The sequence below is a fragment of the Solanum lycopersicum genome, chromosome 2 (genome assembly GCF_036512215.1).
Source record: "Solanum lycopersicum chromosome 2, SLM_r2.1".
NCBI lineage: Eukaryota > Viridiplantae > Streptophyta > Magnoliopsida > Solanales > Solanaceae > Solanum > Solanum lycopersicum.
Window position 1 is genome coordinate 52933982 of NC_090801.1, and position 27632 is coordinate 52961613.

The following is a 27632-nucleotide window of genomic DNA, read 5'->3' on the forward strand; positions in this document are numbered from 1 at the left end:
GAATTAATTCATGTACTTTTTTTAAAAATATAATTTTTCAAATATTTATGATTTGTTTTAAAACCTTTAATATATTATTTTGAAAAAAAGTTACTTATGAAGTAACATCACATAATTGAGACATAAGAATAATTAAGATGAACATAGTCAGATTTTTAAGTTTATCGGTAATTTTTATTTAGACACTTGAATGTATGATAATTTATTTCTATAGATATTTTCGCCTCAAAATTTTAAAAACACTTAATCGGCAGTAGCTTTTCTGTTGTTGTATTAATAATGTGACGGATTTATTAATTTAGAAGGGTTTAATTAGTAATGGTGGGTAGTGGATTCATTTATAAATTATACTAATAAGTTAAATTATAGCAAATAGTTGAGCGTCGCGTACTTAAAAAAATATTTAAATAGTTTAAATATAAAACTGTTAAATAAGTGGTCAATTTTGAACCAAAAGGTGGATGACAAAGGTATTTTGAACCCAATAGGTGGATGGAAAGGATATTTTAAAGGGATGGAGGATAAATTTATACCATTTTCAACACTTTAAAAATATTTTAGACTTTTTTCCGTCTGTTTAAAAGTACTTGTTATTTTAAAAGTTTATTTTTCTTAATTAAAGATTCAATCAGCCTAATTGTGAAAAAGAATGACACATAACTAGAATATTTGATATATTTTTAAAAGGAGTGTAAAAGAGAAAACTGAAAAACACGATAAATAATTTGTGAATTGTGACGTGATGAAAGAAATAATCTTCTATATTATTATTATTATAATAATTAATTTCTGAGATTTTCTTCTCAAAATAAGGATAGTAAAGGGTGATGACGCTTGTAAACAAGAAGAAGGTAAGGCCTACAAGAGTAACAATTTTGGTAAACATCTTACTCTGGATTTTTGGTCTCATGATGAAAGCTATAGTACTTAAAACTTCAAGGAAATACTTCCATTGTATATATAAAGAGATGTAGTGAGTGAAGAAACATTAATTCATATCACTCTCATCTCAAAATAAGAGTCGTCTTAAAAAAATTACTTATCACATGATAAGTAATTTATTAAACAGAATAGTTAAGTACATAGTGTATTTATTGATTTCTTTATTGATGTAATTGTTGCTCAGATGACACTTATTACAGATTTTACTTTTATCTTTACGTGATAGAGAATAGAAAATAAGAAAGAAAGCTAATGTACAAAATTAGTATTGCAATAAATAATATTAAAACAGAACTAGTGTATAACATATTGTTATGCATTCATTTCTGCCCCTAGGTCAAAACTCAAAAGACACTCAAAAAGAGAGACTTTTTTATAGCAAAATGGCAAATAATAAACGGAGGGAACTTTTTTTTAAAAAAATTTATTATTTGTAATATCACATATTTTCCCCCTTTTTTTAGGGTAATTTTTCCTTTCTATATAAAAAAAGACCATAATTACTCTTGACGGTTCTAAATAATATCTAAAAGGAAAAACACAAATCAAAAAAGATTATTATTTTTTCACTATCCATTTTTCCCTTCTTTGTAGGGTAAATTACCCCCTTTCTGTACCACAACAAACAAAGTAACAATTGTGAACAATAATTATATAAAAAAAAGTTTTCCTTTAGAAAAAATGGAATGGCAAATAAAAAAGATAATAAAATATTATCTATTATGACTTTCCTCCCTTTTCATAAGTTCAAGTAAGAAATCACTCCACACATCAATTGGGCCTGGTAAACACCAATGAACACAATCATTTGAAAATGTAACATTTGGTTTGGGCCAATGTCCATATTTACTAGGATGACCATCTGGTCTCAACAACATTGCTTGTGTTGCATCAAATAACCTAAATTTCAAATTTCTCATTTTCCCTTCTTTTTGAGCAATTGTAAGTTCTTGCAATTGAATCTTGTAAAACTCCAAGCTATAATCCTCCAACACCTTCTCATTCCTCTTAAATGGGGTTTTCCTAACACAATCTCCTCCTTTATCCCAAACCCCGTCTTCAAAATGAGACGGGGCAAATGTCCTCAGAAATGTCACACCCTTGTAATTTTCCAAACTATTAAAAGTTCGAAAAGCAGTGTGAAAGGCCTTTTGGTAGCTGAAAAATGATGTCATTTGGGTGACATTGGGTTGCGAGCAGAAAAGGCAGCCAACTAGGGTGTGGTTTAAGTAGAACATAGTTGGACGGGAAAACCAATGACCAGATGAGATGATTACATAATCGAAATCTTGGATTTTGGTGCTCCAAGATTCATCAGGTTCATCTAGATATAAATTAAAAGGTTGATATATGTTATTGGGCTCGGTTTTATTTGCTTTTATCAAATAAGGTGCCCAAAATATGGACATGTTGAAGTTGTATTCTCTATATTCCCAACGTCTATTGTCTTGGTCTGTTGAATTTGAAACATCTATGGGATATACAACCTGAAACCAAAAATTACAACATAGTATTTAATGAATTATTATTATAAGGGTGGATAAACAACATTCTCGGTATAACAACAATAACGTGAAATCCCAATAAATACCACTATAGATTGTAGATAGACCTTATCACTATCTCGAAGAGGTACAAAGACTATTTACGGAAGACCCTCACTCAAGTACATAAAACTCAAGTAAAAGATAAAGAAAACGATAAAGAAAGTATATCCGCTAATAAGAAAAGCAAAATAAATATGAAAATCAAAATACAATACACAACTAAAAACTACGAGGGTACGATTAGTACTACGACATACACCAACAAGCCTAAACGGCTAAACCTATGCACGACAAGACAAAACTTCACCCCTATACCACTAAATTGAATATGATTTTGTAACATATTGTAATATAATATAGACAAACAAAAAAGGACCACTTTATTATACATCACAAGTAGAGTTGTCAATACATATCAAAATCAAAATCGAATATATATATAGTTAGCAGTGGACAACTAGTTGATTTGGACATCAACCCTTTACTCCTACCACAACTAATGTAGCCAACAATATGATTTAAAATGGGGGTATTTTTTGTGTTTCCAAATTTTTTGATATGTGATTGTTTTGATAATTATAGTAAGTTGAAAATCCTAACCATTTTTCTTGTATCCATTGTTATTATCGTGTATTCGAGATTTCAAGTCTTGACAGGTAGGTTTATAATTAGGTATTAAGAGTCTCATGTTGGTTCACAATGTGAACGATTGTCTCCTTATTTACATTTTATGCGATAGACCTATAAATTTGAATTAAGCAGCAAGTTCCACTTCATTAGAAGTAACAAACTAAACGTCCATTTCCAACTAAAGGTAATTAGGACAATATAATTAAAATTACAAATGACAACTTTTAGTCTAGTAATTAAAAAGTAAAAACGTTAAGAGATCACTTCACCAAAATAATAAGTGAATATATCATTAATTAGTACGTAGATTATATATAAGATACGGTTAATTGATTAGGTGTTAATTAGCTAGTGAATCAGTTGTTAACTTGTTGGTTTGTTCTTAAGCTAATTAAATAATTATAATATGCTATTTTTTATTTTTAAAATTTCGAGTCAATGTTAGTGGAAAAAACGTGGAAGTTAGAAAGTAAAACGTTCTAGATGACCCAATTGGATCTTTGATTTTTAGAAAAATTATATAAACGTGTTAGTACTATATAATATTACTAGTGGAAGAAGCATAAAAATGCCTTTTTTTCCCCCCAAAATATTCATCAAGAAAAAATTATTTCCAAATCCGACATTAGTTTAGACTTAAGAACAATCATGTTGTTTTTTCTTTCATAATTGAATTTCTAATTTTTGATTTATTAATGCAAAAAAAAATAATAATAAAAAAAATCAAGGATAAATAAATGAAAAGTCAACCAAATCTAGAGTTCACCAAATTTTATTGTAGAGGTGACTTTCTAATTATTTAGACTATTATAAGTATATTTTTTTTTAAAAGATCCAATCACGTGGAAATTAATTTTAGATCTAATTAACATGAATTAGAATATTATCAAACCCTTTTTACATGTGGAAACTGAAATTATGTCAAAAAAAAATTTAAAGTCAGCGAAGAAGAGTAATTCAAAGATTTATACACACCAAAAACACGTGGAATTTATTTAAAAGAAATTCAAAGGTCAGACAATAAATATGGAAAAAAAATTCTTAAATTCAAAACTTTTCATGATTGGCGTTTGATTTGCCACTAAATTATTTTTAAAATGCTAATATATACTTAAAAGTAGATCATAAGTTTCTAAATCATAAATATTTTCATGATTATTTATGTTTACGATAGAAATCTCATCGAAAATTTATGTTTTTTTTAGTACCTCATAATTAAGAATAATGGCGCGCTGACAATTCTAATAACATGATGCAAAACAAATTCAAGTACTTAGCTAATATACGTGATTTAAATTAATTCGTGAACAACTTTTGTTAGTACACTATTAACTTTCTTGTACTCCTTATGCCCCAAATTTTTTAGTCGGTCACATAAAAAAAATTTAGATTTTTATATTTAGAAACAGTTTGACTTTAAAATTCATATTTACACTAGCACTTAATATAATCACACAAAAGTACTAAAATAATTTGAGTAAATTTTTTTAAAACTAAAATCTCTTAAATGTTGTAGCAAATAGTATCACATTATTGAGAATATCAACAATTCATATTATAAACTTTTGCAATATACTTTTTAGGTGTAGGAAATCCAAATAACCTTTCTTGCCTTCAATTCCACCATTGATTAAAAAATCTATATATTAGACCAAACTAAATAGAGGGAATGGTGAATTGATCAGCTGGCCTCTTTTTATTCAGTGTTCGATATTCATATTAAAGTCTAATTAAATTCAATTTCATAATGAAGTAAAGCATTTTCTCACAGAGTCATAGATTCGAATTCGAGACTCTGATTAAGCATGAAGGAGTACTTATCACTCTGTCACGACCCTCGCTGATTGCCATTCAATTTCACATTGGAGTAAAGCATTTTCTAACAGAGTCATAGATTCAAATTCGAGACTCTGATTAAGCAAGAAGGAGAACTTACCACTCTATCAATAGCCTCGCTGGTAGCCGGTCTCACTTACCTACCCCATCATCCCACCCCACACACGCACAAAAACAAAAAAAATACCCTCTACATGACAAAAAGATATTGTTAATGAGAAATTACCTTAGACAATAGGCATATCAATGATTGCATATGATTTCTTGCAACTGAATCTCCAACAAAGGCCAATGATTTTCCCCTGACAAGTTCAAGAAATTGATGTGCATCAAATATAGGCAGCTCACATCCATCAGGCTTCCATTTCCACTTCAAGAAATCAGTATCAGGCCTACCATATTTCATACAATTTTGATGTTCTTGAATTGTAAAACATGTCATATTTGTATAATATGGAGCTTCTTGATTTTCTACCCATTCCCCCAAAAATAAATCGCATTTTTCATCAGTACTATTAATAATCCTTGCTTGTTGAGGCGCCACAGAGACATGATCATCATCACTTTTGGTCACGTTAATTTGTTGTGTTGTACTACTATTACTACTATTGTTGGATTGGTGTTGTGTGTTAGAATCAGGAAGTGGTACCAATGAAGAAGAAGAAAGAACTTGTGAGAGTTTTTTAGGGTGCATAGAAGGATAGTATATAGGGATGAGAGTGAACAAGATGGCGAGGGCGACGAAGGGGGCAATTTTTGTAGCATTTTTCTTTCTTGTTTGTAGTTTACCTAATGAATGATCAAGATCTTGGAAATTCATGGAGAAAGAAAGAGGGAGAGAAGGTTGAAGAAGAAAGGGAGATGTGGACTTGTGAATGAAGAAAAAAGGAACTTTTAAAGTTACTAATATGCTAAATTCAATAAACAAATTATGGCCATGTGTAAAGTTAGACTTAAGTAAGACATGAGAAAATTCGTATTGCCGTCCTTCCTTCCTTTATTTTCTAAGGAAAAACTTACATAAATATACTATAAATAAAAAATAATTTATTATTCACATATAATACAAGTTTTATTGATAGATAATACATTTATCACACATTTTAATACACTTACAATACAATGTGTCAACTTCTTACGAAACAAACATAATATATTTTTAAAAATAATTATAATATATATATATATATTGTGTACTTAATTCACTTTTAATACATATTACAAATTTAACATAATATTGCTATCAATGTTAATAAATAAAAAATGTGTGTAGACTATTTAATATCATCAGAGTGTGTGTATATATTGATTGTATCAAAGAGGAAAAAACATTTCTTCAGTGAAGTTACTCTAATAGCATCAAGAAGGAACATGCAGTGTTTCAGTGAAAAGATTGTGTTTGATACAAGGGACAATTCGGTAAATAATTTGAACTGTGAATACAAGGTAAATATATATTGAGTTCAATTTTGGATAAATACTTTGTCTAATAGGTCTAATTTATATAGTTTTTCTTTTATAAAAGGTATAGATTGTATATATTTCCACACCTATTGTATATACTTTAACCATTTATATACCTATTTTACAAATTAATTTGATCGAACTATACATATAGTTAAGTATTTCCTAATTTTGAAAATTTAGTTATTCAAAAAATTATTGGTTCCTCCTTATTTTCTAAGATATGACAAAAAATTAAAGGAAAGAGTCATATGAAACGTAGGGACTCACTAAAAAGCACAATCCCAAAAGGTGTTGGACATTCAGATCATGCTCTTTTTTTTCATCTTTTGGGTTGGACAAAGTCTTTTCCTTCTGCATATTTAAATAGGAAAAATTACTCCTATTATTTCATTATTATTCATCACAAGTAAGAATTAAATATGTATAAAAGAAAGTAAGCATTACTTTCTGTGATGAAACTAAATAGAAATCTCAACTAACAGGGAAATAAAGGTGGTCCAACTTTATAATCATATAGTTATTCAATAACTGGAACTCTGACTCATTAACACTATATTATAATGTGTTTTTAGTTTGTATCTCAGTAAATAAAAAGGAAGATTCAAAAGAAGAAAGCAGAATAAAATAAAATATAGTATGATTTTTTAGAATATTTATAAATTTGAATTTGTTCTTTTCTGTCCAACCAATCATTTCCTTCAACAAATTTTTAATTGGGTAAAGATAATGAAAGGTAGAATAATTAACAAAAGAGACAATAGGAGGGATTTTTGTTTTTAGTAAAGAGCCATCTGATCGTATATCACAACTTTATTAAATTGGTTTGATTTAATTTATATATATTGATTGCTTTTACCTATAATTATAGATCATTTCTCATAAATAAAACATGGAAAATAGAGAAATAATTTTCTATGTTCAATTAAATTGTGTTGATAGTATAAACATTATTCAACTTTCTGATTAAATCAAACTACTCATTCATATTGTATTCCTTTAGTTCACTACTAACAAAAAAAAGTAAGAACGAGTGACAAACAAATTATGTTGCCAAAAGAATCATCATTTTGCTATTTAGTAATAGAATAACGATGAATTTCTCAAATTGGTATTTACTCAACTAGTTGGTTCTTCTTCTACAGGTAACTAACAAAATTTTATGGCGCAAATCAAAAACTCCAAATATATTTACCACTTAACCACATCATATCCGATTGGTCTTTCCCAAAACCACAAAGTTCAATTGCCTCATAAAAATTTTTTGTATCTCAAAATTCAGGAAAATATATCCTTCAAATCATACGAACTTAATGAGATAAAAAACAAATGTAGACTGTTCCATATACGGCTAAATAGAAGGCTTACAAAGAGTCAAGTTTATGAACACATCTAATAATCTTAAAAAGACAAATTAATAATGAAATGTAAAGCAACACAGATAGAAAAATTCAAAAGGCAAATCCTAATTAGTTAATTGACTGACTAGGTACAGGAATATATTGTAGACAGTGATATATTTTGTCAAAGTTTCTCAAGTTTGAAGAAAATGATAGAGAAACCAACTTATGGAAAAAAATGATTTACTTACCATAAACTGCATGCTGCCTGCAGCCTGTAGGAGCCTATAGTAATCTGCTGATTATTTGATGAAATTAGCTTCAGAATAATAACATGGTTCGATCATTGTGCAGAAAAGCAAGAGTTTAATATCATGAGCAAACGACTAAAGTTGTTAGTATTAGACACCAGGTGAGAAAAATGTTGTAAATCATAAAAATGAAGTCTTAGCTTAGGAGCTTTGTCCATCGAATGATTTCTATATAGTTTGTACTGTTATAAGTGGACAAAGCATGTCATACATCTCCAAAGTCATCCTATCCATATACATCCCAAGAAGAGGGGGGGGGGGGGGGGGGGGAGGTTGACACCTTGGTTTTCCTTTTCTTTTTTCATATGGTAGCTTCTAGTTTCAAGATCAGCTTATGGCATGTGCATACCTCCAAGCAAGCAAATTACCAGTTACGACCGTAAAGCCTTTGTAGATCCTTGCAGTGTGTACATGTCCATGGAAACAATGGAGGATCCAGACAATAGGAATGGATACAGAGAGTCTCGCATAGATGGCATTTGACTAGTAGGTCCTCTGGTTCTTGACAAGAGCATTGACAACAGACTGGAGTTCTTGATGACTACATAAACCAAAATAACAAAAAAAAAAAAAAGTTGAGCTCGGGAAACTGAAACGCAAGATGCACCCCTGTTCTTCTCTTCTTCATGAATGTTTGGATAGACACGAGTTTTAGCAAAACGTTAAAGCAACTCAGGCAAATCATCAGAACATGTAAATAAATAACACATTGACACAAATTACTCAACAGTGTTATCATACTGCTGTATCGCATATTGAAATAAATAACAGAGCTGTTTTGCTGTTCAATTCTACCCAGACTACCTAAAAGGGCAGCTTTTTCATGTATCACTCTGTTACTCTTTTTATTAGGAAATTTTAACCACAACAGCCAATAAGGATGGATAATGACAAATACATATGGAACTCAAAGCAGGTGTCAGCACCAACATTCAGTGCAGATCTCGTTCCATAATTTCAAGTGAGATATTTAACCTCCTTCATTTGCTTTGTAATTCTTGCTATTTTGCAGTCATTATTTCCTTTATATCCTGCTTTGATTACACTTCTTTTGAGCCAAAGGTTTATCAGAAACAACCTCTCTATCCCATAAAAGTAAGGGTAAGGTCTGTGTACATCCTACCCTCCCTAGACCCCACTTGTGGATTTATTCTGGGTTTGTTGTTGTATACTTTACCCTACCATCTTTGGCCTCAACCTATATTAACTGGATAGAAGTTTTCAACTGTTAAAATTGTTTTATAAAATTACTGGTTTCTGAAAAGTCAACAGTGCCAAGGGGAATAGCTCTAAGTTGGTTGTGGAAAGATATGCCTACAAGTAACCATGCTTCAAGAACAGTGCGAGGGCAACTCTTTAATACTAAATTGAAGAATCAGATGAGCATCAGAAGTAGTGAAAGTAAGAGACCTACTTTGATCTATAAAACTGAATAGCATGATACAGGCAACTCAATGTCCCAGTCACACTCTTTACAGCAAATATGGAAATATTTAGGCTATTCATGCATCCGTCTAAAGGCAGTCAAATAATACTTCAAGTGTGACCTTTGCCTGCACCTGTAGGAAGAGAAGGCCCACGGATGCAGAAAAGGTATCCAATAGTATGGTAATACATGTTAGTTGGTGACAATGATGAGATATAGATATTCACATCCATGTACAGAAAAAACAAACAGTAGGTGATGTTCTCCACATAACAAAATAGAATGGAAACTGTCATTGAACTTACATTTGAAGGCAACCTTGGTGTTATTACACCCTCAGGAAGTATATATATGTCCATTTCTGGATTCTTCTCCGGAATAGTTTGGGTGTATATCTTTTGATCAGCAGGAATTGCATCATCAACCTTTCTAATGGCAACAAAACTAGCCTTGCACAAAGGGCATGTTGATACTTTTCTGCTTGATGCCTACGATGAGGGCATTATGAAAGGTAGATATTAATTGAAACAAAAAGAAAAACCCAAGAAATCACAAGTTGCACTTGCATGCATAAATAAAATTATACATCTCATCACGATGACATGCAAAAATTGGAAGTGAATAGAAAAGGAAACTTCCACAAGACATTGAGAAGACAGATGGGAAGATTTACCATATGATTGGCCCACGTCTGGATGCATGAGAAACAAAAACGATGACCACAGGGAAGCACCCCCCTGGATGAACTGAAGTCTGTCCAACATATGACACAGGATAATGTGGTTGATGTAGACGCTTTGCAAGTATTATCAGTCTCATTTTGGACCTCATCAATAGCTGGGCATGGCTCTTGTCGGTTTCCAGTAAGATCAGAGGAGGCACTTTCTGTTTGTAAATTCTGATTACCACTATCAAGAGGTCTGTTAACTTCAGTTTCCTCAATACCATCCAGGTCTATTCTAATTGGCTCCGACTGATAGCAGCTAAAACCAGATCCATGCCGGTTGTTCACAGAGAATTCTGGCATTTCAACATCCAAGTTGTAAAATTGTGCCGAAGTTTCAAGTTCCTGACGAGCTTGTATTTGGAGACTATGTTTCCCTGAACCCGAAGTAATCTCCAGAAGATCCCCACTAATGTTCTTCTTCATCAATCTACGACTTCTGCGAGAAGTTTCACAAAATTCAGAACTTCTCTTATTGGATTTACGGGAAGCAGAAGAGGCCAAATTCAAATCTTCAATCTACATGAAAAACATTAGGAAAAGAAGAGTATCAACTAAAGTTTCAAAGTAATGGAATAAATAATCACAGTCTGAATGTTATTACCTCTACCCTATGTGAGCCCTGTAAAGAGTGTTCATCGGAACAATATTTGCTGCTGGAAGGGTGATCCTTATTTTTAATATTGACATTTGATTTCCTCCTTCGTTTATCCTTGTATTTACCCATCTCAGGAAATAAATTCTGCAGCCAGTAGCATACAAGCAAGAAATGAAGTTGTGTTTTATAGATCTTCTATATAGATGTGTCTCAGCACACATTTTGCAGTATAATATATATCCAATATTTAGAGACATAGAGATGTTTGAATGAACATTCTAAACAAAAAATATTATAAATTGGGAATGCAAATGTAAGAGTAAACATGCACACTTGATTAAAACTGAATCAATGTGTTGTTTCCCTTAATTACCTAAATCTCAGGTGCAAATTTAATGTAATTCTTCCATTTACTTTTTACTTTTGATTTGCGACTGATCTTTCAGCTCTTTTTACTGAAAGAAGGAAGTGAAGTTTTTGTCTACTGCTCAATAAGACCAAAGTTGAAAATTGTATGAGTCAATTGAAATAGATGGAACAAAGAAAAGAACATCTCTATTCAGAAACACAAATCTATTTTACATGAAAATGCTAAAGCAACAGAAAGATGTAATCAGCCAGGTGAACGCCAAAATATAATGTTCTGAGCAAGAAAACCATCAAGATAGTAGGAGAAACGAAAAGCAGATAATATTTCAGAAAACTGCCACTCAAAAAATGTAAAGGTGCTTTTAAGGAGTTAGTACACAGTTTACAAAACATGTAGAGCTGCTACCACTAGACCGATCTCGTTTTAGATATTACATAACCCTTTGTTATAATCTGGTTAAGTTGTTAACACCCCTACCTACATTATTTGATCACTGCATTTGTTATTCTCACCAGTTTCACTGAAAGAGCCTCGCAGTTCACGGCACGTTGAGATATGTATTCAAATCAGAACCACACAAGAGATTTTAAACTCGCACATACTGTAGTGCTGATGGTGCATGATCAACTTCTAACCTACATTGCACCAACTCTTTTTGAAAAATGACCCAGATTGCATAATAACTAGCCAAGGGCCCAAGGCATGCAACATCTACGACGTGCATAGATAAAAATTGTCCTAGAAAAATTTTAGCTAAAGGATGAAGTTTGCACTGAAAAAATTGATTCTAAAATCCAGGAAGAGCAGGCTAATATGAATCATTTGTCAACCCGAAGGCACATCTTTGAGCTTGAACTGTTAAACAAATGCAATTTGAACTACCTCTTTGAAGTGCAAGATCTATTTTTGAAAATGATAAAGAGCATTGATGAAAAATGAATGCACCTCTTTTAACAAAGTTGAATCCGTCCAAGAGTTGAAATCCTCTTCAGATTCAATATGAATAGCTGGTTTTTTGGAGAGATTCAATTGTATGGTTTCTATAAGAAGTGTACTATCCAACATTAACGGCCCCACGTCTTGTCCACTGCAAACAATTGAATGCCAAGAAATTAGATTCCAGGGACAGAACTGAAGATATAATTGATACTAAGCAAGCTATACAACCAAATTCCAAATTAGCAATACAGCAGCTATCAGACAGGCAGTCACAAAGAAAGAAACTGCTACATTCTGCTAATAAATTAAATGTTGATTAATAAATTCTAAGACATTTCGGTCCATGACTAATGTACTTCAGAAGTAAGAAATAAAATTATTGTGATAAAAGATAAATTTGTTGTTATGAGAAGAATGAAAGAAATAATACTACAGCTAGATATTTTGAGAGAAGGCTAAAAGGATAATGCAGTCATGCATATGCATTTTCTCTTCAGAATTTTTATAAGCGCAAAAAATATTGATTAGCTAATTTTTTGTATTTTCTTGATTGATGGCCATTAGATGACTAAACAGTAAGATTTGTGCCAGTAGGCACCAGAAGCATAAAGATCTCATCAAGTAAACAGCATCAGCAGAACATTTTTTTTTTTTGAGAATGACGTAGCATCAGCAGAACATGTCCGACAGTAATTCTTCAGAGAAAAAAAGAATGTTTTTTCCATCAAAGTTCCATATTATTTTATCTAGTTCTCCCCAGATGAGGGGGGCAGCATTTGTTATGAGGAAAACCCTTCTGCAATAGGCAGCAAAGGTCAAGTCCAGTCCAAATAAGTTTGCCTAGCAAAATAAACACTAGCTATACAAACCATGAGAATCTTTAAAACAAAAAAAAACATTGCACTAACCAGTAAGCCAGTATTTAAACTTCCTCCATTTCATTGTGCTTGTCATAATTTGACTTGGCACAAACTTTAATAAAACAAGAAAGGCTTTTGACACTTGAGTGGCTGTAAAACTTTTGGAACTTGTGGTATTAAACATGTCATAAAATCAGTATGGGTACAAAAGCTACTTCAATAAGGAAATATAGGAATGTTCCATTCTTTTTGGAATGGACTAATAAGAAAATAGTGCCAAGATAAGTGGATGGAGGGAGTATACCACTGAAATGTGTAGGGAGCCTCTGGAAGACGTCTTCCTTCCTTAATACAATTTTCAACCCACTTATGGTTGATTATTGACATTTTGAACTTTTTTGCGAGCTCATATTTCTTCCCTTCAAATCTCCAACACACCTAACCAATAGAAGCAGCACACACGTTAACACCACATGTATTCACCAAACAACTTGTCTAGCTTTTAGCATTATCCCAAGGACTGGCTCTGACGTTATGGTGGCAGAAGTTGAACTATGTTGCTCGGCGTTTTCAACAATGTCAACAGGTGTGTGTCAGATTCGCCAAAAGTAGTGTATATTTTTGGAAAATCCAACATGAGTGCGGCATCAAAAGTGAAGCTTGGCGCAACTAAGGCAGAAAATACAGAATTTATAGAAAATAAATTGAATGTTAAATACTCAAAGGACCCGATAATTGAAGGTGGGGCAGCAGAAACTTAGTGATATTTCTTATACTCCAATTGGCAGAACATTTGACCATATAGAAACTGTTCTCTGAATAATCTCGGTAGATGGCTTATTTAAAGGAATCTTGCAAGGTGAACAAACCACCAAAGATCTAGGTTTAGCACAAAAAATCAACTTAGGCAGATTATACTCATAACTGGATTTATTTTAAAGATGGTTGAGCTCACATATAGTGAAGGACCACATCAGGCAACAATAGTCACTGAGATTAGTTTAGTGACACCAAGGTTGTAATTGTGGCTTCTTTCCCATTACACCGTCCATTTCCCCCATTTTTCGGATTTCAGTGTCGCGATTTATTAATCCAAAATGCTATGTTGTGTCCTACTATTAATGATATATAACATGCTTTGTTCAATTCTTTGCAGAGTCTAATATAATTTCAAGTATTTTACGTAACAAAGAGAGTAACATTATGAAATTTCCAGGATTATAATTGAATTCGAATAGTGAAATCCTCACATACCAAATGAGTGATCGACTGGTTCATTGAACCGACATAACTTGCACCACTCTTATCGATCAACTTGATAAGATTAAATCTCTCGGTACCGTGGTATCCACTGACTGTAGCAATCACCGATTCCATGCCTCGGATAGGTAAAGGCCGGCGCTCTGAGTACCAAAAAAAATATGAAATTCAGAAATATTGTCTACCAGATAAAACGATGAAACGCCTAAAATTAAACCCTACATATCAGATAAATGTTGTTCCGCAAAGCACAGAAGGTGATTTTTACCTTTATTATGCCGTCGATTCGCCTCTTCCTCTTCCATGGAAGCTCTGCAAGTTGCCGGGAATGGAAAAATTTTTGAATTTGTCGATTTGTATGCCGCGGTTTTGAATAAAAGTACGAAAATGTTTTCGGGTCGGGTTTCTCGTGGTTTAGACCTTATAATTAGGGGCGAATTTATGAGTGGCATTCACTAGTCTCGAAAAAAGACTTTGTGTATATAATTGGCAAAGCAACCCATCCATGGTGAATAATCTAATTGGCAAAGCAACCCATTTGTTATTCAATCCTCGTTAATAACATTAATTTTTGGAAGCTTTCAGCTTTTTCCGTCTTGTTTCTCATTTTTATTCAACTTTTTCTTTCTTTCTTTTTTTTCTCTATCTTTATTTTGTCATTTCTTTTTTCCCTTGTTTCTCATTTTTATTCAACTTTTTCTTTCTCTCTTTATTTTGTCATTTTTATTAATGCGTGAAGGTTTTTTTTCGTTCCATTTATTCTTATTTATTTATTAATTTGAATTGACTTTTATTTACCATAATTGATTTTTAAGTTCCTTTACTTTCTCTTTCACGAATTATTAATCTTTTGATATGAGTGTTGCGTGTTTATTCTTTTATCAATTAATGAATACTGAATTATGAACGTGACATAAATATTATTTAGAATATATTTAAATAGTAGTTTTAAAAAAATAAAAGTTTTTTTTTAAAAATGGTGAATATTATTACTAGAGTTCTTTTTATTTGTAGGTTTTTTCGATCTTCACCAACGTTCTTGGTAAGTGGAATGACTAATTAAACTAATTTTTTTTTCTTTTTGCTATATTTTGCAACAACACATAAAGTTGATACATTAAGTTAAAGTATTAGATAGTTTATAAAAGCTCAAATTTTAGTATGAAAATTCTTTTCTTTCCTCAAAGTTTTAGCGAATAAAGCCACTAATTCCTAAAAAGAAATAAACATTGAATTGATTAATTAGTATTTAAAAGAAAATATTACTAACATGCATGTTTAATCGATTTGTTTATAAAAATCGAAAAAAAGATAAATAACTCAATTGTAATCTAAAATTAAAGCAACGGACTTGCTTTACTTAAACAATGTGGCACCCAGAAACTTCAAATTCTAGATCCGCCTCTGACTATAATAATGTGTTGGTCGTTATTTTATGCGAGTTTGAATCAAATTACACCAAAAAAATTAGCATCAATGATCAAACTGTACAGAACACAGTACAAGACAGCAGCTTCAAACCATTACAAAATCAATATCAAACTACTACTACATCAGACTACCAAAAATTTGCACCAATAAACATCACCAAGCTACCCCAAACTGCACAAAAACAACACCAAACTTGACAAGGTTTTCTTACAATAGCAGCGTCAATGAAGAAAAGAAGAGGGAAAAAGAAAATCAAGAGAGAGTAACTGAATTACGACATTTGTTAACGGTGTATATAAAAATTGGACAAGGACCCAGCTTTACGAGATTGTAGATAGTTAAAGGACTATTTCCGCTAAGTGTATCGTTTAGAAACTACTTTAAATCTACGATAATAGTTTAATGACCATTTATGTCATTTTCTCCATAATTTTTCCATGCTGTTGTTTTCTAATTAGAATTTACATGCAATGCGATATGAATGGTGACATCACATGTCATATATTCGAAATATTAGATTGTCTTCTTGCATATTTTTATGTTTGTTTTGCAATGCCCATACATCCGAAAGGTCACACTTCAAGGTGGAGGATTTAATCTTGTATGAAGAGACAAACACCCTCAGGTAGATGATTAAATTGGTGAGTATTTTTTTTTAGTCATTGTCGCTGCTCCAATGTGTTGCATGAATAAATTAACAATTTTCTGACTTAGGACAATATAAAAGACGAGAGAATCCTTTCTTTATTTTGACTACCCTAGGCTAGAGGACTTGACGGACCACATTAAATGCCTAAGAGAATGTACTAGGCAGATTAAAAGATGATTCAACAAGAGCATCGACTTTCGATGCAGACTTGAGGCTCACACCATAAGCTTCTATGAACTTTTTTCATCAAGTAAAATGACCTCAATTTAATTTGGTACTAGATAATATTTCCAAATGTGAGATATGAAATCTTAAGACTCCTAAAAGAAACGTCAAATATGGTTAACTTGAACCTAACAACGCAGCTCATCAAGATGCAAGATTTCCTTCGTTTACATGAACCAGCATCAAGTCACTTGATGCAGTGAATTTGATATTTAGGGACACTGCAAATAGTAAAATTGAAGTGAATGCTCGAGATGTATTCCTCAAGAAATAACACAAAACTGGAGCTGGAATCATCTACGTGCTGGATTTCCACCTTGTGCTGATGCATCATATCCAGGACCAATATGACCCGGTGAGGGAGCTGCCCCAGGAGGAGCATTTCCTATAGGTGCTACCTGTCCTTGAGTTGCAACACCGCCTTTGGAAGATGCGTCATAGTTAGAGGCCTTGCTAGGATCATAAACAGGGGCCCCATATGCATCATAGCCAGGTCCTCTGTAAGCTTCATAACCCGCTGCCCTCTGAGCATCATACCCAGGTCCCCTATCATACCCATGCCCCCTCTGAGCTTCATAAGCTGCTAAACCAGATCCTCTTTGCGCATCATAGCCAGGACCACTTGATCCCATTTGTGCTTCATAACCATGTCCAACAGGGCCTCTAATTCCCCTTTGTGCATCATAACCAGACATATTTGATGTATCATAAGGAGGCCTGTTTGACGGAGGCACAGACTGAGCTCCAACTTGTGGTGAGTCAACAGCAGGAACTCCTCCAGCATTAGTCCCTGTTGGTACGGAGCCTCTACCCTGCCATGTAAAATGTAGAGATAAGGTCAGTTTTGGCACTTGCCACAAATTATATCAAAGGAGAACATTCATCTTATCCAGAATTAGGACAGGAGACACAGTTTCTGTGAAACAAGACAGTTCAATCCCTCTTTTAATAGTTGAGTAGTTTTTGGGTATGAGCTTTTGCACATTGTACCTGTTAATGAATACATAATTTAAGAAATTACATAAATATTAGTACTAAATAATGTGGTTTTGAGTTATGCAAAAAAGTAAGTCCCTGAAAACTATAAATGTTTATTCCATTCAGCTAGTAGCTCAATACAAGAATAAATCCTGCTCCACATTAGTCCACAAATGGCTTATTGTGATTTCTGAGAGACTTCTACAGAATATCTTATGAAAGTTGTTATCTCTCAATTTGACACTGAGAACAAATGAGTAACACAAAAGATCTTCAAACATTTGTGCAATTACAAAAATTGAGAATTTGAAACTTTTGGTCTTTTACGGAATTGGGAATGAAAAGATTAAAACATATAGCTTATAGGGCAAAATTTAAAATTAAATAATATCGAGTTAATATTATAGAGACTCAACGATTATTAAAATATAGAGACCAGTCATTTGTTGTAATGAATCAAAAAGAAAGAAAATTAATTCAGACTACATTTTGTATCATTGTTGCTCCAAGTTTACATTTTTACAGTTTGATTCTTAATACCATGCATAAACTATTTCTGATTTCCTTCACCTTTATGGAGACAAATTTACGTCATTTAAGAGTTTCATCAACTTGAAAAATAAGTGTGAGTTTTTGGAGTTGGATGAACTTTATTCCAAGGAATATATTTTTAGGCCTTCTTCTGTGTACAACTCGCTTAGATGTGGATTTAATCCCTTTCAAGGTAACAATACTAATTTGCCATGATTGTTTAGTTAACAGTAAATGTAATTCAAATAATGAAATTTCAACTGATCTAGGCATCCTAAATATTAGGACTAAATGTGTAGTTCAAATAAGAAAAAGATCTAATAACGAAAATGTTAGTTGATTTCAAATTCCTAAACATTAGAAAATTATTAAATTACAGTTCTGTCTAACAGGAAATCCAGTTGTAAAGGGTGAACGACATTTTCTTAAGGTGTTCTGTGCTTGATGATAATATTATGGATAAAGCGACTTCAATTCCTCTTATGCACTTATTTTGTAGTTCATGCTATTGGACTACAAATAATTGAACCATACATTTCTGGTCAGCCAAATAAGTTGGGCAAAAGAATGAATACAATAGCAAGTTTCGAGTTACACTATTTGGTTAAGAGGTAGCTCTAGTATTCAAGATAACAATCAAATGAGTTATCGCAGAGGTCTGGATCATCTCTCTGAAGGCATAACGTGGTTTCAAGAAACGTCTGAGTGCATTTATTGGAAAACTTCAAATTTACATGGCTATTTGATTAGGAATAATAAATGTTCAAATGGAAAAGGAAATTCTAATCTAAAATATCCATGAGTGATGAATCCACAGCAATTATTAAGGCACTTAACAGAAGAGTTACTAATGTTAGAGGATAGGTTCATCCGAGAAATAAGAGTCAAAATTCATGTAGGTAAACTAAGTATTCAAATTTCACTTCACAATTATTCCCCTTCTATTACTTTGTTTTTTCCCCTGTTCTCCCATCCTTTTTATCTTCAAACTTGTAGTTTTTTCTCAAAAAGAGAACACAAAGACCACATCCATAGTACCAATATCTACCAGCTCAATTTTGACGAATATATTTAGAGAACTTGAAGCATAAAAAGGTAGCATTTAAAACCACAGAAAACTTTTCAACTTCCTCGATTCAGAGGGATGCATTGTAGAACTAACGAATACATGAAGAATAACAGATTAAACCTGATAAACTCCATAGCCGTCTGCATAGATGTTTTGCCCAGTAGCATAATTATTAGTGGCATCATTTTCATTGTATCCAGTTGAACCACCATAAGGTCCACCTACATATATATTACAACAAATGTAATACTAAAACTTTCAGCAACTGCTATGGCCATTACCAAAAAAAGAGAAGTGATTGAACCGATGTGCTACCTGTTTGTCTGTCAGAGTTAGAAGTGTTCGCTAACTCTGCCCTAAGCTTTTCCACCTCTCTGGACATAGTCATGTAGTTCTTCTCCATCACTTGAAGAGATTCAAGATGATCACTGTATAACTTCCTCTCGCACTCATAGGTAGTCCTGTCAACCGATTTACAGGAAACCAAAAATCGTTAACAAGAAGTTAGCACTCATTGAAAAGCCTTACCAAACATTACCTCCTCTCTCCTCTCCAACGCTTATAAGCTATGAGCCTGATATCCTTGAAGTGTTCCCTAAATGAGTTAACCTCAAATACATACTATAAATTCAAAATTAACTAGCCCACATACCGAGTAAAATCCTTTAAAATCAAATTTGTGTAGGACCACTACAGTGAGAGATCTGCACAGTTTCTCTATATATCCATTTGATTCTTCAGTCTACACATACTCGCCTCATCGTGATTTGTTTGTCAATTCTTTCAACTGGAACAATCTACTCCAATTTAGTGGAGGAAATCTTATCCATGATTATGATGTGGGCTTGGTAAGAGGAAAAACCTATGGGTAAATCAGAATCATGATCCTTTGAGGGAAACTAGTATTAGAACCAATTCGCAGCACAAGTTGATAAAATTGCTCATATTAGCTTTGGGGCTGAAAAAAGAAGGTGCAAATTTAGCAAGCCATATCACAACGGGCTGGATGGGAGGAGTGAAGCAGGTCATGGGAGAGAGCAATTATCCATTGTATATAATGTTTATGTACTCCTTCCTTTCCAATTTGTTTGTCTTAGTTACTATTTCTATTTGGACTATCAAAGAATTCTTTCTTTGACCACGTTCTTTTTCAAATATTTCAATTGTTAGCTATTTTTCGACCTATAGTTCATTTTATGTAGTTTCTAATATGTAAGTTAATTTCAAAAGAATTGAAAATTCTATGTACGAATTCACACCGAAAATTAGTTAGTTTGACCCTTGTACTCCGAATCAAGCCAAACAAATTGAATTGGGGGAGTAACTCAGAAGCACTGTCTAAGTGCCTGGCTGTTTTTATCTATAATATCACTACTTACCAGTTTCAAGAAAATATATACATGTTCACACCTGATAGACAGAAAATGGACAGCTTTAGATGTTTCTTTAAAAAAATGGAAGTCCCTAAACCAACCTTCATATTAACTGGAAGTTGCTAATCTTTAAAGATATTTAGACCCAGAAGAGAGTCATAGAGCATTACTTTTGAAAAAAGACACATACTAAACTATATACATTGTTAAATTTTCGAAGGAAGTAACCATTAGTGTACACTAAAAAGTTTCTAAAGGAGAGTGTACTATGAATGTATCTTAGCACAAAGGGTAACTTTTCCTTTCAGGTTCTGAGCATCCATTACTCTAATTACGTCAGAAGACCCTTTCTTGTTAAGTTGCATTTCATCCCAATAAAAAAGAGAGTTACCAGAGAATTACCGGCACTGCTGATACTCCTTTTTTAGGCTCTCCAACTCAGCCAGCAAACGAGGAATATGTAGCACATCAGCGTGAGCCCTTTGAAGATCCTGAGTCAGCATTTGTATTTTAGTAACAAGTTCTTGCCTTGCTGCAAACAAAGTGCGAGCTTCCCCTTGTGCTTGCGGCAATTCTTTTTTGATAGATTCAGCAGCTTGAAGTTCAGCCTCTATCCTAGAAATTTTATCACTGAGGCCTTTAGTCTCTTGTTCCCTGTTGGCCTTGACTGTTTCTATCTGAACATGCAACATTTGTAGCTCATGTTGTGCAGCAGCTAAATCTCGCCTCAAAGTTACATGGGTGGCAGCAAGCCTCTGATTTTCTGTAGTAAGTTTTTGCATCTCAAGATGTTGTGCACCAATCTTCTGTTCCAAAATCTCTGGAGGAGGTAGCCTGTCAAAAGGGGGGAAATCAACTGGTGGAGGGTTATGCGTAGGAGGACCAAAAGAATCAGGATACATCATGCCGGGTCCTGGAGGCGGACGCCTAATGTTGGGAGGTGGCCCTCGACCTTTGCTTCCCATTGAGAGATTGTGCCAGGAACCTGTAAACAAGAAGTACAATTACTTAACATATAGAAGGCATCCAAAGAGTACCTCAAATAAAATCAAGAAACATAAAATTTGTTTCACAGGATACGTTGGAGATCATAGAACGCAGCAAAAGAGGAGTAGCATTGCTACATGGTTTCAAAGAAAAAAAATAGAGCACTTGGAATCAAATGTTCCTCTAGGGATTGGCATTGCATTTGTTCTATGCCCCTCCATTTTCTGACCTATTAGCAGATCAAAAACTCGAAGGCCGAAATCCCAATAGTCAAAATGCTACATCCCCTTCACTTCAAAAGGCGAAGCAGACAATTATCCAAGAAAAATTATTACATTCCAATGACTTTAAGAAAATTATGCCACACAATAATATGCAATTTTGATTTCTCATAAACCTTTCCTATTTCCAGGAGAAAACCAGCTTTATACCTCCAAGTTTCATAGTATATAAGGCTAAGGCACTTAGTTCAATCAACCACCCAAAGATACTGCACTATTCAAAGACATTAAGGAACCTTGGATGTGAATAGCAAAACACAACATCCCAAGTTGTCAGATTGATAAAGCATTATTTTCATACAAGACAACTAACTCAACCACAGTCCTCACACTTCCCTTGATAATTTGTTCAAGAAATGACCAAAATAACCTTAACATACGGGGATACTTTATTTTGGTCCTTGATTTATCACTCTTACAGATATTCTCAATAACCTGTAAAGGCTATTCACAGTCAAAAACAATAGTTCTGTCAATAAACCTCATGCCCTAATTTTGTAGAGAACCTCTATCTTCATGTCTTTCCCTTGATTACCAAAAAAAGCAGACTTTGCAGTATCAATGAGTCCATCAGAATACACTCAAATGCACCAGATTTTTCACCCAAATTTGCACCAGATTCTTCTACTATAAAAACGGCAGCAATGAGTGCAGCATAATTCCCGATTCAAATGACACCAGACAGCTAATAATGGTAAATGATAACTACAACTAAACTTTTCAATAGCTAAACTAAACACGACTGGATAACCAAATTAACATAAAACACCAAAAAGTTGTACAATTACATAAAACCAAAGATTATCCAATAATAAGGATTGAGGATCAAAATTAGATTACCTTTGAACAAATTGAACTTGCTTCAATTAGGGATTCACCTTCCCTTTCGAATCGGAACAGTCTAACCAATTGGGGCTTTTTGGAGTTCTAAGAGAGAAGATATACAAATAGGTTCGACAGAAATCTCGCAGAAACGAAGAAGATAAAGCTACAGTCAGCTAAGCTCAGAGAAGAACTAGGGCTAACTGAGAATTTATTTTTATCGATTTGCTTCTGAAACGGCGAAACAGGGACTAAACTGGAATAACAACTTCAAATAATAAACACATTGTAACGCTGCTTATTTCAAATATATTAATTCACTAGTCGATCAATAGTTTTGGTATCGAATAAGCTAATAATTATAAATTAGACGCAAGAAAATCTAAATTTTGAGAGTATGTACGCATAAATATTTATTTAATAAAAAAATAAACATGATAATTCTTAACGAATTAATGGTTCATCTAATAAAAAATTGAGTAATTCATGTCTGCATCAAAATTAAAAAATAACTACAAAATTTTGATTTATTCACCAACGGTCAATTCGGTGATCCAACATCAAACAATCAATTAATCAATTTTGTGATTGACTTATCAGTTACGGTTCGATTTTGAACATTCCTACTGTTGAATTATTTAGTTCGACTAATTTAGATCGTCTCAAGTGGGGTTCATTTAGGAGTAGTCTTTTTTGTAAAATATTTATTCATACTCAATACTCGAAATGAAATTAAAAAATGAGCAGTCTATCGTACTAGATGTAAGTATTTCAAAAATTTAGAATTTATAAAATCAATTGATTTTATCTTTTTCTTTCGTGCCTAAATATCTAATGAATTTCATAATTGAGTAATCCGGATAACCAAGGGAAAATGTTCTTTAGTGGAGCTTCGGGCTCTTCAATTAATCGAGAGTTTCTTGAGTTGTATGATGACGTTGTTGGATTATTGTATCCTAGAGAGGACAAGTTCAGAGTGATACTTCTCAATCCGTGTAGATTATGTTTCATTGGCTTGAATCTCTAAAAAAATAGCGAGTTATTCGTGCCTCATTCTAAAAATTTTAATTTATTCCTATTTGTTCATTTTATTTCAGTTGTAATTCGTTGCGTCTGTGGTATATTACACCGACACACATTATTTTAAAATTTCAAATAATAGAATTTAAATCGCCAAGTTTGAGATTGATGCATTTTCTCTTCATTCACTCTATTTTTTGTACGCACATGAAGAGAAAAAATGAATTTATTGAATTAATTTATTTTAAGTGTTTTAAAGTCAAAGTAGTATTTAAGCACATTAAAAGCTAAATGAAAATAAGAAGAGGAGAAGCGACAATGTCATTATACTTTCTAAACGGTTTTTTTTTAATAATAGCTTAATTGATCAATTTCTAAAATTTGCTTACTTCAAAAAAATATGTTTCTTTAGAGAATTTTTTGGGAAAAGTATTAATCTTTTTTCTGTAAATAGTCGTTTGTATTTGATTAATCAATTTTTTATAAAAATTTAAAATATTAGAATAATAATTTATGTGTGTAATGACTCGATTGACCGTTTTGAGTACTAAAGTTCTTATTGCATAAATGACTCTTTAGATAGAATTTAAATGAGTATTTTGGACTATTGGTAACTATAATTATAGAATTAATGTAGTAATTTTAATAAATTATTTAATTGGTAGTTTAAAGAAGATAATATTAAAATTAATAGTGGATCATTTTTACCACTTCTTATAATTGGTTACTTATAATAATTAGGGTAAAGAAATAATTTGTTAGACAAAGAAAAAAAAATGAAAGAGGAGAACAACGAAAAGTCGGCACAATCTAAAGCACGATATAATTGTCGAGGTAAAAGAAGTATATGTATATGTAAATTTGATGAATAATGTAGATATAGAATTTATTATTATTTTTATATTTTATATGGGTAGATTGGGTTGCATATAGTTGCAGTGCATATAAGATTGTAGAAAATGTTCAACTGCCCCTCAATCTATATCCGAAATTTCAGAGACACACTTATACTATACTAAGGTCCTATTACCTCCTGAACTTATTTTATAAATAATTCTTTACCTCTTTTCAGTCTACGTGGCACTAACTTGACATGTTCCCTCCATAATACAACAATCCAAAAATATCGTCAATTCAAAAACTTTGAATTAATTAGTTAAAAAGTTTAAAATTTCACAAAGAAAAACATATTCCGTCAATATAAAATTATTCTCTTTGAAAACCTAAAATATATATTTTTGTGTCAACTCTCTCTTTCGTGACCCTAATCTCAAAATATAAACATGATACAAAACATCCACTTTTTCTTTCTATCCAACACAAGGAAGAAACACTTCTTTATAGGTGTAGAATTTCCATCAGAAATAAATGTCAAGAATGAAGCTAGTCATTTAAGCATTAGTGGGACATCAATAGGAAATAATGAGAACAATTGACCATTTTTTTTTTCAATTTAATATATACATTAAAATAATATAGTTTGAAATTATAACTTAATATTTTTTTCTTGTCAGTTAATATACATTAAAAAAAGTTTTAGTGCACATACATTCAACTATAGGGATGCTTACCTCTGATTCAAAAAAAAAAACACAAGTACAAGTCGAAATATTATAATAAATGATAAAATAATATAAGTTTGAAGCCCAAACAACATAATTCTTTTGAAACAAACTAAACCAAACTATTTTCAAACAATTATCAATTTATATCAATCTTTTATTTGAATTGATATATTTTTTTTACCAAATTATGCATACCCTTAACGGAAAGAATAAGAAGCCAAATAAAATAATATTGTGAGGTAAAACATTTTTCTTATAAGTCACGTATTGAAAATTATCACACGACAATAATTAGCCACACAACAAATTATTAGCAAGATGCAACTTCCTCCTAGTCTCAAGGGCCGGTGGATCATACTTTAACGTGACACATACATTTTCGATCTATAACTTTACATGTGTCAAGCGCTAAATAAATTTCGTCTACTATATATTATTACACAAGACGTATCAAATCAAACCAAATACTATCATTTTCAAAAGCAAATTAAACTAAATATGAATAATTCTCAGAACATTAGTTACCAAGCTGGCCAGGCCAAGGGCCAAGCTCAGGTTAAGATTATTGCTCTCGTCATTTATTTTAGAATAAAAAAACCACTTAGAGTGTGTTTGGTATGAAGGAAAACATTTTCTGGAAAATGTTTTCCAATTTTCTCATGTTTGGTTGGGGCAAAAGTTTTGGAAAATGTTTTTCAAATCAACTCATTTTCCTCAAAATTAAGGAAAATGACTTCCCTTCAAAAATTAAGCAAAACATTTTCCAAAACTCTCCTCCAATTTCAAATTACATTTTTTGGGGGAAAAACATCAATTTAAAAAAAATATTTTCAATTTAAAAATTTTATTTTTTCACCCGATCTCTGACCACCCTCCCCCCTTCCCCAACACCACCCCCTCCCCAAAAAATTAATGTTGCTTTTTAAAAATATTTTCAACTCCAAAATTTTATTTTTAAACTCCTACCTCCCCCCCTCCCGGCCAGCCCCCCTACCCACCCCTACCAGCCCCCTCACCCTCACCCCCAACCCTTCAAAAAATTAATTTTGTTTTTTAAAAATACTATCAACTTCAAAATTTTGTTTTTTCACTCCTACCCCCTCCCTCTACCCCCCCCCCCCCCCAACTACCCCCACCCTCTATCACCACCAGCCAAAAAAAAAAGTTTCTAAAAAATATTTTCAATTTCATAAATTATTTTGTATTCTAGTAAAAATAAAAGATGTTCCTCAAAAATATTTTTCATTCATAAATCAAAACACTAAAAATCATTTTCAAAAAATATTTTCTACTCACCAACCAAACACGAGAAAATAAGTCCAAAATCTACTTGTTTTCCAGGAAAACATTTTCTAGGAAAACATTTTCCTTCATACCAAACACACCCTTAGTGTTAATTAGTTATTAAATTGAATTATCATTTGATTGATCTATTTGTGCAGTTACAAGTAAATACATAAAATTAAATTCATGTCATATATACATCTATCAGGAAAAGGGCAATCAAATGATGGAACAGGCTAACAATGCTGCACAATCTGCTAAGGAAACAATGCAGGAGGTTTTTGTCATTTTTCATTAATATCTATCTATCTATATATATTTTTTTTACCTTACATGTCAATCAAATAAAATTAAACTCTTGTGTCTCTTTTATTTATTAATTAACTCATTTAAATCGAATATAACTTATATACATCAATATCGAATAAATTAATATGTTAATTTTTATAGGCGGGGCAACAAATGAAGGCTACGGCACAAGGAGCAGCAGATGCAGTTAAAAATGCTACTGGAATGAACAAATGAAAAATATTCATCTGATCTCACATCATGAACTTTGTTCAACATTTAGGCTATGAGTTCAACCTTCTTTTTTTTGAACTCTTTTAATTGGAATTAGGGGATAAATCAATTATAATAATTAAATTTGAGTATTATTAAGAAGCTTTACTAATTTTTCTTAATTCCTTTTTGGTTTTCTAATAATAATGCTTAATTTTCTTTAATCTTCCAGCTTATAAATTTATCGTAGTTGCATTATAATTTGTGTCCAATTGTTCATGAACCTAACTCTCGGATAATGTTATAGCCTCTATTTAGATTTTGTTTTTGTTTTATTAAAATTGGGTAAATATAGCTCTTGAAAATAATATAAGATTCGGATTTATTATTTGTTCACAAATTACTTGATTTTAAATACAAAATATTAGATTGTCATCTGAATATTTTAAAAAACTTATAAAATTTTAGACAATAATGATTCATTGTCAATTCTTAAAATTATATATAATGCATATATAATTTTTAAAGCTATAATAACTAAAAGAAATTAAAGAATGACACAAGCATAATGATAATGAATAATATGAAAACGACTTAAATTTAATCTAAAACTTTCTTGATGTGTGAAGCTTAAAATGGTATGAGTATGATTCTTTGTTGCGGTTAACT

The 27632-nt window shown here is 32.1% G+C and overlaps 4 protein-coding genes across 5 annotated transcripts; 1 reads left to right on the forward strand and 3 right to left on the reverse strand.

Moving 5' to 3' along the window:
* Positions 1-1592: 1592 nt before the first annotated feature.
* On the reverse strand, positions 1593-5918 carry LOC101255657 (protein trichome birefringence-like 19). The gene is made up of 2 exons (XM_004233356.5): positions 5182-5918; positions 1593-2429 (listed from the first exon to the last, which is right to left on the reverse strand). Exons 1-2 carry the CDS (start codon positions 5773-5775, stop codon positions 1656-1658), a joined length of 1368 nt encoding a protein of 455 aa, XP_004233404.3. The 5' UTR covers positions 5776-5918; the 3' UTR covers positions 1593-1655.
* LOC101255360 (uncharacterized) lies at positions 5243-14923 on the reverse strand. 2 transcript variants are annotated; one of them, XR_011214630.1, is made up of 10 exons: positions 14516-14923; positions 14242-14390; positions 13292-13425; positions 12134-12275; positions 10825-10962; positions 10170-10739; positions 9802-9984; positions 8420-8611; positions 8011-8054; positions 5243-5257 (listed from the first exon to the last, which is right to left on the reverse strand). XR_011214630.1 is itself a non-coding variant. In XM_004233355.5 (8 exons), exons 1-8 carry the CDS (start codon positions 14697-14699, stop codon positions 8435-8437), a joined length of 1677 nt encoding a protein of 558 aa, XP_004233403.1. In that variant the 5' UTR covers positions 14700-14923; the 3' UTR covers positions 8173-8434. The 2 variants fall into 2 exon arrangements, 1 of the variants encoding a protein (XP_004233403.1); XM_004233355.5 differs by lacking the exons at positions 5243-5257; positions 8011-8054 and having other exon boundaries at positions 8173-8611.
* A 1632-nt stretch (positions 14924-16555) lies between these two features.
* Positions 16556-22967, reverse strand: LOC101255058 (protein FLX-like 2). Its single transcript, XM_004233354.5, has 5 exons — positions 22612-22967; positions 20906-21488; positions 19446-19591; positions 19251-19351; positions 16556-17364 (listed from the first exon to the last, which is right to left on the reverse strand). Exons 2-5 carry the CDS (start codon positions 21466-21468, stop codon positions 16846-16848), a joined length of 1329 nt encoding a protein of 442 aa, XP_004233402.1. The 5' UTR covers positions 21469-21488; positions 22612-22967; the 3' UTR covers positions 16556-16845.
* Positions 22968-25605: 2638 nt separating this feature from the next.
* Positions 25606-27187, forward strand: LOC101254756 (stress-induced protein KIN2-like). The gene is made up of 3 exons (XM_004233353.5): positions 25606-25733; positions 26671-26739; positions 26913-27187. The coding sequence occupies exons 1-3, from the start codon at positions 25677-25679 to the stop codon at positions 26985-26987; spliced, it is 201 nt and encodes a 66-aa protein (XP_004233401.1). The 5' UTR covers positions 25606-25676; the 3' UTR covers positions 26988-27187.
* Positions 27188-27632: the final 445 nt, after the last annotated feature.